This window comes from Heteronotia binoei, chromosome 8, assembly GCF_032191835.1.
Source record: "Heteronotia binoei isolate CCM8104 ecotype False Entrance Well chromosome 8, APGP_CSIRO_Hbin_v1, whole genome shotgun sequence".
In the NCBI taxonomy this organism is placed as follows: domain Eukaryota; kingdom Metazoa; phylum Chordata; class Lepidosauria; order Squamata; family Gekkonidae; genus Heteronotia; species Heteronotia binoei.
In genome coordinates, this window is record NC_083230.1 from 9,674,172 (window position 1) to 9,687,400 (window position 13,229).

At 45.9% G+C, this 13,229-nt stretch overlaps 1 protein-coding gene across 2 annotated transcripts in view; it reads right to left on the reverse strand.

Moving 5' to 3' along the window:
• Window positions 1-13,229, reverse strand: part of LRRK2 (leucine rich repeat kinase 2) — a 180,643-nt gene that overhangs the window by 56,894 nt on the left and 110,520 nt on the right. For both annotated transcript variants that reach the window (XM_060244741.1, XM_060244742.1), the window contains exons 32-35: window positions 12,970-13,171; window positions 7,490-7,578; window positions 2,312-2,499; window positions 1,525-1,679 (exon numbers count right to left, since the gene is read on the reverse strand). In XM_060244741.1, the coding sequence (XP_060100724.1) occupies window positions 1,525-1,679; window positions 2,312-2,499; window positions 7,490-7,578; window positions 12,970-13,171 (634 nt within the window). The remainder of the gene's footprint in view (window positions 1-1,524; window positions 1,680-2,311; window positions 2,500-7,489; window positions 7,579-12,969; window positions 13,172-13,229) is intronic.

A 13,229-nucleotide genomic window follows, 5' to 3' on the forward strand; every position in this document is an offset into this window, starting at 1 on the left:
AAAGAGTGGCGTACAGCATCACACGCAAACTCCCCACCTTCTGGGTTGGCACGAGAGGTGCCCCATCAAGGGTGGGGAGTCAAATGCCTGGTCATGGCCCCCCTTGACTCATGTGCAGGACCTCCGTCTTAGCTGGATTAAGCTTCAGCTGAGTTACGCTTCAGCTGGCTTCCTTTGGGGTTTTTCAGGTACCGGTCAGTTATATGCCAACTGGAAGAGGATTGTCTTACAGGCCCTGCGGAACTGCCCAAGGTCCCACAGGGCCCTCACCTCTTCCGGTAGCTGGTTCCACCAGCAAGGGGCTGTAATTGAAAAGGCCCTGTCCCTGGTTGACTTCAGGAGACATTGTACGTTTTATAATTTATTTGTGAACAGCTGTGCCAGTAGCCAGAAGCAGAAAGGGAGATATCTAGGTCTCATATTAATAGCCCAAGGGCACAAAATGGAAGTGGCTAATTGCCATTTTGCTGTTTCCTCTATGTACATTTACAAGACATAAAAAGGAATGAAGAATGGGAGAATATAAGGAATCAGGAGGATGAAACAGAATGTGTCACAGGTTCACGTTCTTTGAAGTAATTTCTTTCTTTCTTTCTCTTTCTTTCTTTCTTTCTTTCTTTCTTTCTTTCTTTCTTTCTTTCTTTCTTTCTTTCTTTCTTTCTTTCTTTCTTTCTTTCTTTCTTTCTTACTGCAGTGTTTTGGGCAAAGTACATCATTGTATAAAAACATCACCCCCCTAATAAAATAAAATATAGAACAACACTAATACAATAAATCTAAAAAGTCATATGGCAGAATTTACCTCAGTTTCCCATTCCAGACTGCAGCCACCTCATGGCGGGGTGGGGGCGGGGAGAGAAACAAGCAGCCTGGAAGTGCCAGCCAGAAATGGAAATCGTAGCTGTCCTCAATCAAAAGCCTGGCAGAACATCTCCACCTTACAGGCCCTGCAGAATTGCCTAAGATCCCACAAGGCCCTGATGGTTTTCAGCAGACAGTTCCACTAGGATGAGGCCGAGGCCAAGACCAAGAAGGTCCTGGTTGAAGACAGTCAGACATCTTTGGGGCTAGGGATCACCAGCAGATTACTATCTAGAGAGCATAACACTCTCCCAGGGGACGTATCAGAGGAGATGGTCCCACAGATACATTGGTTCCTGACCGCTTAAAGGTCAACACTAAAACCTTGACCTTGACTTGGTACTCCACCGAAAGCCAGTGTAGCTGGTGCAGCACAGGTTCTATATATGCTGTTAGCGGCATTCCTGTCAGGACTCGTGCCACTGCATTCTGGATCAACTGGAGCTTCCACGTCAGTCTCAAGGGCAGGCCAGCATAAAGCGAGTTACAGTAGTCTAACCTACACGGATTATCATGGTTAGGTCATGGATTCAGTCTCAATCTACTCTTTTTTAACTACCCCACCACGGCCTCCAAACCCATGGCCAAATTTTGTTGGGCAGTGTCCAGGTGGCTGTCTAATAACATGAAAGTTCTCACTGCATAGTGAAAAAGTGAAATTACCTCTTCCTGAAAGCATATATGGAGACACTTCAAGCAATCTGTTGATAAGCCTAGACCAGAATCCCATTGGAAAATATGGCATTTCATATAGCCTAATGATAATTTCTGAATTTTCACAGTGGGGTAGCTCTATGACAGGTCTGTTATCTGATAAGCTGTAAAACAAAGGAAAATTGCTTTGAATCGGACTTTCCTTTTTCCAAAGTTATTAAAAATTACACAGATAACTATAATGGTACAGCAGCGAGAATGTCCAAATAATTTTAGTGTTTTCCTGAACTGTTGCCGATAGGATAATTTATTGATCAATCAAAAACAAACTTGTAAATGGACCCATAAAAAGAAATAACTTCTAACTGGGCTTGATGCGAATGCTAATTACTGTGATTCTTACTGTGAAACAATGAAACTAGTTTTTAAAAATGTAATTATGAGTTTTAACGATATTAGATATGGTTCCTATAAATTTGAGTAATCCCCTCATCCTCCTTAGTTTTTAACTTGGAACACCAGGGACAGCAGCCTAAATGTTCCTATTTATAAATGAAAGTCTGCTCATTCTTCCTGTTTGGAGACATCTGCAGTTAGAAAGATTTGCTTTGCTGCTAGGCTTATCCCCAATTCCTGCAAGAGGGCAATCAGCCTTGAATGAAATTAAAAAACATAAACTGACATCTACACAGCGACATATTTGCTTGATGGGACATTTCACAGTTTAAAAATGATTTTTTTAAACTATTTGATCATGGTTAAATAAGAGACCAATCAACCGACCAGTGTACTTTACCTGCTTGGAACCAGCAGCTGATCTTCTCCAAGCGGCAGTGCAATCTGGAACTTCTCTAGAAGCCTAAAGTATTGTGACATGTAAACCCTGGGGAATTTACTCTTCTTTGCAAGGAAATTTTCTACATCGGAACGCTTGATAATTCCCTTCGGGTACTTAGGAAAGCCTTCGACCTTAATTGTCAAGATCTACGGAAAAGAAAACAAACTCCGTATTTCCCCTAGCATTTCTACTTCATACTCAGTGTGAAAACATAACTAACATTCAATTTGGGAAAAGCCCCAACTGTGTTTGACCCACAGGTCCCACTATCAGTTTGGTGTAGTGGTTAAGTGTGCGGACTCTTATCTGGGAGAACCGGGTTTGATTCCCCACTCCTCCACTTGCACCTGCTAGCATGGCCTTGGGTCAGCCATAGCTCTGGCAGAGGTTGTCCTTGAAAGGGCAGCTGCTGTGAGAGCCCTCTCCAGCCCCACCCACCTCACAGGGAGTCTGTTGTGGGGGAGGAAGGTAAAGGAGATTGTAAGCCGCTCTGAGACTCTTCGGAGTGGAGGGCGGGATATAAATCCAATATCTTCATCTACCTCACAGGGTGTCTGTTGTGGGGGGGGGGGGGAGGTAAAGGAGATTGTGAGCCACTCTGAGACTCTTCGGAGTGGAGGGCGGGATATAAATCCAATATCTTCATCTACCTCACAGGGTGTCTGTTGGGGGGGGGGAGGAAGGTAAAGGAGATTGTGAGCTGCTCTGAGACTCTTCGGAGTGAAGGGTGGGATATAAATCCAATATCTTCATCTACCTCACAGGGTGTCTGTTGGGGGGGGGGAGGAAGGTAAAGGAGATTGTGAGCCGCACTGAGACACTTCGGAGTGGAGGGCGGGATATAAATCCAATATCTTCATCTACCTCACAGGGTGTCTGTTGTGGGGGAGGAAGGTAAAAGAGATTGTGAGCCGCTCTGAGACTCTTCAGAGTGGAGGGCGGGATATAAATCCAATTTCTTCATCTACCTCACAGGGTGTCTGTTGTGGGGGAGGAAGGTAAAGGAGATTGTGAGCCGCTCTGAGACTCTTCAGAGTGGAGGGCGGGATATAAATCCAATATCTTCATCTACCTCACAGGGTGTCTGTTGTGGGGGAGGAAGGTAAAGGAGATTGTGAGCCGCTCTGAGACTCTTCAGAGTGGAGGGCGGGATATAAATCCAATATCTTCATCTACCTCACAGGGTGTCTGTTGTGGGGGAGGAAGGGAAAGGAGATTGTGAGCCGCTCTGAGACTCTTCGGAGTGGAGGGCGGGATATGAATCCAATATCTTCATCTACCTCACAGGGTGTCTGTTATGGGGGAGGAAGGTAAAGGAGATTGTGAGCCGCTCTGAGACTCTTCAGAGTGGAGGGCGGGATATAAATCCAATATCTTCATCTACCTCACAGGGTGTCTGTTGTGGGGGAGGAAGGGAAAGGAGATTGTGAGCCGCTCTGAGACTCTTCGGAGTGGAGGGCGGGATATAAATCCAATATCTTCATCTACCTCACAGGGTGTCTGTTGTGGGGGAGGAAGGGAAAGGAGATTGTGAGCCGCTCTGAGACTCTTCGGAGTGGAGGGCGGGATATGAATCCAATATCTTCATCTACCTCACAGGGCGTCTGTTGTGGGGGAGGAAGGGAAAGGAGATTGTGAGCCGCTCTGAGACTCTTCGGAGTGGAGGGCGGGATATGAATCCAATATCTTCACCTTCTTCTTCTTCTATCTCTCCAGGACTCACCTATGAAAAAGCCGGTGCCACAAGTCCAATGCAGAAATCGTGGCACTGGTGGACTGCTGTCCGGCTGAGGACTGATACCGACATCCACAGGGTAAAACTAGCCTGTCCAATGTTATGTGTTTAGTTACTCTTTTTATGTTTAGTATTTTGTTTTTATTTTTCTGCACTGCCTTAATTATGTACTTTTGGCTTGCTTTTCCCAAATAAAAAGCCTTATTGTTTTTAGCACTGGTCACTGTGTTTGCCCACTAGAGCTTTCCAGGGGATTCAGTGCTTTAGGCACTTGCTCATCGCACTGCCTGTGTACTTTTGGGTGTGGCTGCAAGCTGCTAGTGATCATGGTAAGGGAATGTCGCTTATATGTAAAAAGCCTTGACAGTTTTGTAGCGCATGCTGGGAAAGTGAAACCGATCTGCCGGGTAGATCACCTAAATGACAGGAGGTGGCTGGTTGCCAGAGGTTGCATCAGCCTAGAGAACAGTCAGCATGACTCAGCAGGAAGCTGATTGGTTACCTGATGTATAAATGTACACAGACACTTTGCTATGTGTGGGGTATGAAAGGTGGAGAGCAGCGGAGCACTTTGTCGGATTGGAGAGCGAGAGGTGTAAATAAACCGTATATAGTGGTTTTAACACTACTGTGTGCAGCCTTCATTCTTTGCGTCACTAAAGACCACCCTCTTAAGCGCGGGCGCATCAACAGGGAAGGGGACGGGTTTCTCCTTTCTCCCTCCTGAGGCCCCAGGCCTGTAAAAGGAGTGGTGGCAGTCTACCGCGAAGGCTGTGCAGTTTTATAGCCTGAAACTGGTTTTCCAAGGAAGACAGAGCCGGCCTCCCATGGTAGGGTAGCAGTGGGCTTGATTCCTTGATAGGACTGAAAATAAAAGGGCCAAAATTATAATGCCCCTGCATACAGGCCTGTATAGCCAGGATTTCAAATGTCAGGAAAGGAAAGGTCCCCTGTGCAAGCACCAGTCATTTCCGACTCCAGGGTGACGTTGCTTTCACAACGTTTTCACGGCAGACTTTTTACGGGGTGGTTTGCCATTGCCTTCCCCAGTCATCTACACTTTCCCCCCAGCAAGCTGGTTACTCATTTTACCAACCTCGGAAGGATGGAAGGCTGAATCAACCTTGAGCCGGCTACCTGAATCCAGCTTCCACTGGGATCGAACTCAGGTCGTGTGCAGAGGGCTCCGACTGCAGTACTGCAGCTTCAACACTATGCGCCACGGGGCTCTGCTCAAAAAGGCAAAGGTAGTCCCCCGTGCAAGCACCAGTCATTTCCAACTCTGGGGTGACGTTGCTTTCACGTTTTCACAGCAGACTTTTTATGGAGTGGTTTGCCACTGACTTCCCCAGTCATCTACACTTTCCCCCCAGCAAGCTGGGTACTCATTTTACCGACCTCGGAAGGCTGGAAGGCTGAGTCAACCTTGAGCCGGCTACCTGAAAACCCAGCTTTCACCGGGGATCGAACTCAGGTCGTGAGCAGAGCTTAGGACTGCAGTACTGCAGCTCTTCCTTCAAATGTCGGGGGGGCTTTTAAATTTCTCAGGGGGCACTCCCTCCCCAAGCAGCAAAGGATCAAAGTGCAGCCTCAACATTCGCTGATGCCAAACCGGCAGAAGTTTCCTTTGCCCGCTTTCAACCAGTGGTCCAAGTCTTGGGTTGCCTTGAAGCGCCCACCTGAGCTCTCCTCCGCACCCCAACACCAACCAAGGAGAAGGCTGAGGGCAGCAAAGGAGGTGCTGAGAAAGCCCCAAGGTATCCAGGGGACCCAATCCATGTCACCCCCAGCCTCCAGCGACAAGCCAGAGCAGTTCTAGGCACACTGCATCTCTCCACAAATTGTCCCAAACTGACTGGAGAAACTTCCCTCCGTGAACCTCCCTAAGAGAGCCACACACCCCTCCACTCTCCTCTGGAGGTATTTTCAACCCAGGGCCACTGGGACACCTGAGATGGAGAGGTCTAAGCAGCACCCTGCTGATGCAGCAGAAAGAGGTCACCCAGCAGGAGACTTCAGTGGAACTTGACGCATGGAAGATTTGGTTGAGGGTCTAACTTAGGGCCCCCTCCCTCCCCCCACTGCCCCACCCTCCCCTGTGATTTAAATCATGCGGGAGGGCAGCAGGAGACTGACAGTGGCAGCAGTTGTGGGTGAGAGGGCTCAGGCCAGGGTGGGAGCTGGGAGAGAACGGCTGGCAGCTCGACGAGGCTTAGTGGTGGCAGTCATGCAGGCAAGAAGGCTCAGGAGACTAAGAGCAGCTGGCAGTATGAGGTGCAGCGGTAGCACAAATTTGGGGAGCAAGTCATGGGTTAGGGGACAGCTAGGAGGTTGGGGGCCTTCAATATAATTTGTGACAGAGCCCTGTGGGGCCCCCTGTGGCTATGAGCCTGCCTATAGAGATCTACGGTGTGGCTTTATTTGAAATGCTGCGTACAGTTCTGGTCACTGTATCTCAAAAAGGACATTGCAGAGCAGGAAAATGTACAGAAGAAGGCAACCAAGATGATTGGGGGTTGGAACACTTTATCTATGAGGAACCGTTTCAGTTTGTTGTCGAGTGGGGACGCAAATAAGTCTATGTTGGAACTTCAAAATGCGTCACAATGTCCTGGAACACTCTCTGACTCAAGGCCCATTCTCCCTGATCGATCTTCTGTCGACTCAACCAGTCTGAGGAGTCTGGGACATTTCAGTTTAGAAAAGAGACAACTAAGGGGAGACATGATAGAGGTTTATAAAATGATGCATGGATTGGAGAGCATTGAAAAAGAGAAATTTCTCTCTCTTTCCCAAAACACTAGAAACTCATGGACAATGAAGCTGATGGGCATTAAGTTCAGGATGGACAAAAAGAAATACAGCAAGTGATTAACAAGTGGAATGCACTGCCAGAGGATGAAGTGATGGCCATGATCTTAGACCGCTTTAAAAGGGGATTAGGCAGATTCGTGCAGGGTAGGTCTTTCAGTGGCTGCTACCATGGTGACTCAAGGGAACCTCCACATTCAGAGGCAGTAAACCTTTGAATCCCAGTGGTTGGAAGAAACATCAGAGGAAGACCTTGGCCTCTATGCTCCATTGTCAGACCTCTAGAGGAACTGGTAGGACACTGTGTGAGACAGCATGCTGGACTAGAAGGACCACTTATCTGATCTAGATATTGCGCATTATCAGTAGATTCAGGCTCCCACATTGCTCCTAATACGCACGATCACTCTGTTGCGTGAACAAGCACTGAGAATCCAAACACGGCCAAATTCACACGATATAGCGACTGTGTTTCCAATACGTGCAGTTGACGGTTTCCCAGTTTGCATGAAATGCAACATCTGCATGAGCCCACAAAGGTAAGAAATGACTGAAAAAGTGAAATGCAACAAGAACAAAATGAAACTGACCTGTGCTATGATTTTACATAGCCATTTGGGGTCAACAAAGTACAAATCTCTCAACTGAAGTGCCGGGTCTTGAAAGTGTAGCAGTACTCCTGGGTGGGGAAAAAATGTAATTAATATACTAGCCCAATCTCATCAGATCTCAGAAGCTAAGTGTCAAGCATTGTATATTTACCCTCTATTATAGTATCCAGATCACAGAATTGTTACTAACCCTGAACTAAACTTAGGCACATCAAAGTAGCAACCCCCACCTTTCTTCTTTCGCTTTTACTAACAGATGCAGGAAAGTCCTCTTTGAAGATAAGACCTCTTGGGACTCGTTCGTAGGCTCAGCCAGGCCTAAACCCAGGATCTGCTAGTAGCAATATAGATAAGGAGCCCAGCGTGTGAATTTCACACGTGAATGTAGCATTGTTTATAGAACCTTTGATGTGCCATCTTAAAGCATGTATTCTAGTGTTACAAAGTATCAGTTCCAATCCCCAACTGGAATGAGCCACATGGATTATCAATAAACCAAACTTTGTTTCAAAAATTCAAGGACTGGTTATTTTGAGATCTCATGCTTGACACTAAGCAGGGTTGGTCCTGGTTAGTATTTGGATGGAAGACCACCAAGGAATTACAATGTCACTACACAGAGGCAATGGCAAACCACTGCTGAACTTCTCTCGCCTTGAAAGCCCTACTAGGTCATCATAAGTGTACTGAGACTTGACAGCAAAAACAAACACACACACACACACCCCGCACACACATATGATTTGCTTAGAGAATAGTACTGTTTAGTCATCATGCAGCAGCGTCTTGGGCCAATAAAGAACAAGGGTTGATGAAAAAAATGTAATGAGTTTATTGGAAATGCTATGAACTAATTTTTATGCCCTGAACCGCGTTTTAGATTTAAATTCAAAAACTGAGCATATTCGTTTTATTTTGTCATATTTCCCCACAGTATTCCATTTTCCAATCTCTGAAACAGTACTATAATTAAAGAACTATAATTCAGAGCAATATAAACAAAACATGTGTATATATAGCTAAGCACTGTACACAGTTTGGTGTAGTAGTTAAGAGGGCAGACTCTAATCTGGGAGAACCGGGTTTGATTCCCGCTCCACCACAGGCAACTGCTGGAAGATCCTGGGCCAGTCACCGTTCTTTCAGAGCTCTCTCAGCCCCATCCACCGCTCAGGGTGCCTGTTGTGGGGAGGGGAAGGGAAAGGAGATTATAAAATGCTCTGAGACTCTGAGTGAAGGGTAGAATATGAACATATGAAGCTGCCTTATACTGAATCAGACCCTGGGTCCATCAAAGTCAGTATTGTCTTCTCAGACTGGCAGCGGCTCTCCAGGGTCTCAAGCGGAGGTTTTTCACACCTATTTGCCTGGACCCTTTTTTGGAGATGCCGGGGATTGAACCTGGGACCTTCTGCTTCCCAAGCAGATGCTCTACCACTGAGCCACAGCCCCATTCATGGCTCTCCAGGGTCTCAAGCTGAGGTTTCTAACACCTATTTGCCTGGACCCTTTTTTGGAGATGCCAGGGATTGAACCTGGGACCTTCTGCTTCCCAAGCAGATGCTCTACCACTGAGCCACAGCCCCATTCATGGCTCTCCAGGGTCTCAAGCGGAGGTTTTTCACACCTATTTGCCTGGACCCTTTTTGGAGATGCCAGGGATTGAACCTGGGACCTTCTGCTTCCCAAGCAGATGCTCTACCACTGAGCCACAGCCCCATTCATGGCTCTCCAGGGTCTCAAGCTGAGGTTTCTCACACCTATTTGCCTGGACCCTTTTTTGGAGATGCCGGGGATTGAACCTGGGACCTTCTGCTTCCCAAGCAGATGCTCTACCACTGAGCCACAGCCCCATTCATGGCTCTCCAGGGTCTCAAGCGGAGGTTTTTCACACCTATTTGCCCGGACCTTTTTTGGGGGATGCCAGGGATTGAACCTGGGACCTTCTGCTTCCCAAGCAGATGCTCTACCACTGAGCCACCATCCCTCCCCATGAACATATGAAGCTGTCTTATACTGAATCAGACCCTCGGTCCATCAAAGTCAGTATTGTCTTCTCAGACTGGCAGCGGCTCTCCAGGGTCTCAAGCTGAGGTTTCTCACACCTATTTGCCTGGACCCTTTTTTGGAGATGCCAGGGATTGAACCTGGGACCTTCTGCTTCCCAAGCAGATGCTCTACCACTGAGCCACCGTCCCTCCCCTAAATCCAATCCAATATAAATCCAATCTCCTCCTCCTCCTCCTCTTTCGGACTGTCATTGATGGAAGTGAGACTCAGCTATGCCTAACTTTTTCTCTGGAAAAAAACCGAATAATGTTCAGGGTACACATTACAAGGAAAAGGAACACAAAAGGCCCATCTCACCAATGGGGAGGGTGCATAGAAGACTACATCAGTCACTCCTCCTATCTTCTCCAGAACAAAGGATCTAATACTCAGGTTGACTTGAACTTCTTGGAGTAAGCCCCTCCCACTTCACAGGCAGGGTCAGATTAACAATTAGTCCAAGTAGGCATTGGCCTATGGGCCGCACACCTTCAGGGGCCCCAGGACAGCTCCCCCCCCCAGTTTTCCCCATTCGCAGCCCTCCCAGGCTGCACGCACAGCCATCAACTGAGCCCTCTTTGCCCAACTTGCCTGGTGCAGCTGCTTCTGGTGTCATCGCCAAGTTTGCCTCTCTCTGCCTCTCCCCCGGAGCTTTGTCAAAGGGGCTTTTGAGAAGGAGCCATGGGTAGCAGGGTGGGCACTCCAACTCTGAGGTAATTTGTGAGGGGGCCCCTGAGATTTTGACTGCCTAGGGGCCTCCACAGGGTTTAATCCGGCACTGTTCACAGGAAATTGAACAGTGGAGACATACGAATAAATTACAAGGTCTGATACGAGAGTGAAAAGAGAACAGTAAGGCACCTGAGGGTCTGAACTTAGTGGCCCTGAGCATGGACATTCTCAAACCTAAACAGGTGGCCTAGTTTTGGGCAAAAGGTAGGTAGTATCATTTATTCACATTTATGAAAAGCTGAATAAATTCTGAGTGTAAAAGTTACATCTTAAGTATCAATTTTGCTCTGCTGGAAAAAAAAAAAACTATAGTATTTCTTCCTGATCAAAATACTTAAGTTGAAATACACAGGTCCCAAGAAGGAAACTAATGAGCCATAACTGGATTTTTCAGCACTACTCTCCATAGGAGGTTTATAATGTACAGGTGAGATGAAAGTGGTTAGGAGCACTGGCTAACTTTTTAGCATATTCAAACAGTAATCATGATCTAAACATGTGTAAACTAAATCCACAAATGTAATGTAAAAAGGAAGTATCCACAGCTCCCTTATTATACCTCAAAGACTCTAGGATTCAGTTTGCCAGCTAAGTGTAGTTGGGCTGTAGAGGAACTTTGCAGTAAAATACCTTTTGAATGGTCAAGGAGACTCATATTATGAGATCTGAAATCCATTTTCTTCTTGGGCAAGCGAGAACATGCACACTAACCTGTTCTCTCTGCCCAGATTCTGGAAGAAGTTTTAGGGAGGGAGAGATGTAAAAAAAGATCTTGGAGGTCACTGTGCTATTTACAAAGAAAATTTAGGAAGAAACAGCAAAAATTCCCCACTTACAATGCAATTCTTTACAGAATTACGGTATTCTAAATCCATTTACTTCAATGCATTTAGAGTGGAAATATGCTTTGGATTGCACTATAAGTCTTTTTACTGGTGCTGTAGTCCAGAATATGCCCCCGATGAAAACATGGGCAAAGCTTGTAGTGCCACATGAATCACTTGAAGGGCCCACAGATACTATGACCGGCTGTGGATCTGCCTGTCTTCAGCGCTAAGCTCTATCAATAGGCTCCTGTACATTTATGTCTATTACTGCTGTAATGTGAAATGCCTCTTTGAAAGGAGTCCCATGGACAGGTGGCTTCTGTCAGCCACCACCAGGAGGGTGTGGTCACATCCTCAATCAGTGGTATGTGAATCTGATACCAAGTTACAGCCACCTCCTCAGAAAACTTGTGTGAGATATAACACTGGAGTGGAATCAGGTATTATAGACAGCGCCTATACAAGAAATAATCTGATTTTGAAGTTGCCACAATCACATATAGTCTGTTTTGGTGTATTTATCAAACGCCTGAAAGACGTGACCTGAAAGAGGTCTGTGGATTATTTCTCTCCTGACAAGCGGGAAGGAAGATCTTCATCTTCTGAGTGTTTTTTTAATCTTTCTAAGATGTTGGATTCACTGTGCTTGAACCAGGTAACTCTTTGTTGGGTTACAGGAAAGCCATGAGTGTTGACTCACTACCAGGTCACCTGAATATCTTTAAGTCACTGCTAAAGGGAAGACCAGATAATGCTATGAAAGGAAATTGTTCAACCCATGAGAAAAAGAAAGACTGTTGGCTAGGCAAAGCAAGGTCTATGTCGAGGGGGGGGGGAGAGTTGGAGCTTTGAAGTGGGTTGCTCTGTTGAACAGGCAGGATGACACCTTGGAGGGGCTTACTTCTACAGCAAGGGACAGATAACAGACTCATTTTAATAATAATCCCTGCCTAACAGTCAGATGAGAGGAGTACCTTCCACTAAAAAAGAAATGTAAGTTCCTGTCTATAATATGTTGAGTGCACCACAGTGATTAATCTTTACCAGAGAACAGAGCTAGTCTAATAAATACATGTTTCCTAAGTACAAGGATAGGTTAAGAATGTCGGTTCATACAAACATGAGGGTTGGACGGGTGTATGGGAGTGACCTTAATCCTTTATTTGCCTGCTAAGTATCCCCCGTTAATGACTCTTCTTCCTGCTACTGTTTTTAAAAATCCCCCCCTTGCCCCAGCCAGATGCAGAAAAATGTTTTGGCAGTGGAGAATCGGAAGGAAAATTTAAGCTTGCAAATCCCACACACTAATTCTACCTTGCTATACCCTGCCTGTTTCTCTCTCACATTGAGTTAAGCAGCACACACGTTTTGAAAACACGTGTTTGCTGATATATAAGGGATAATTCTGCTTCCACTCTGGGATAATTTATTGTAGTGTATGGGAAAATGATGCCTTGCATCCTCAAATCCTTGATGGAATTTATCTTCTGCATATCGTCTGCTCTAACGAGGTCACTAAATTCCACAATATTTACACGTCCCCTACCTTCTCTACCCCACATGCTCAGACCAGATAAACCAGTTTTTTTCTGAATGGCTGACAGTCCAGTAAGCTTTACCACTGCAGTTGTTATGAACCATAAACACACACTCAAGCTCAGTGATCACTAAATCTATCAAGCATAGTACCCTTCCCGATACCTTGAATTTATATTAACTCCACACTTCAATGAATACCAACGTTAACAAAATAAGAAAAGTCTAGCTGTCTTGCAATAATGATTTTGCAGAATATAGCATGCTAAACAACGCCTTCCTGAATGTTGGCTACAGAAATTTGACATATATTACCTGACTCATTCAGAAAATGAATAGCATGAGGAAGCTCATTCTCATCCAATTGCAGCTTGTTTTCTTGCACCAGCTCTAATAATTGTTTCTGATCAATCACAGGGAATTCAGTTGGGACATTAGAACGCCCCTGAAGAATCTTCTTCTCCAGTTCCAAATAGCTGTCTGGAATTAGCTGCCCAATAACCGGCTGGTCTCTTATCTGCACAATTTTGATCAGGCATAAAAATGTGTTTATTCAGACAGTGTTCTTAATATCT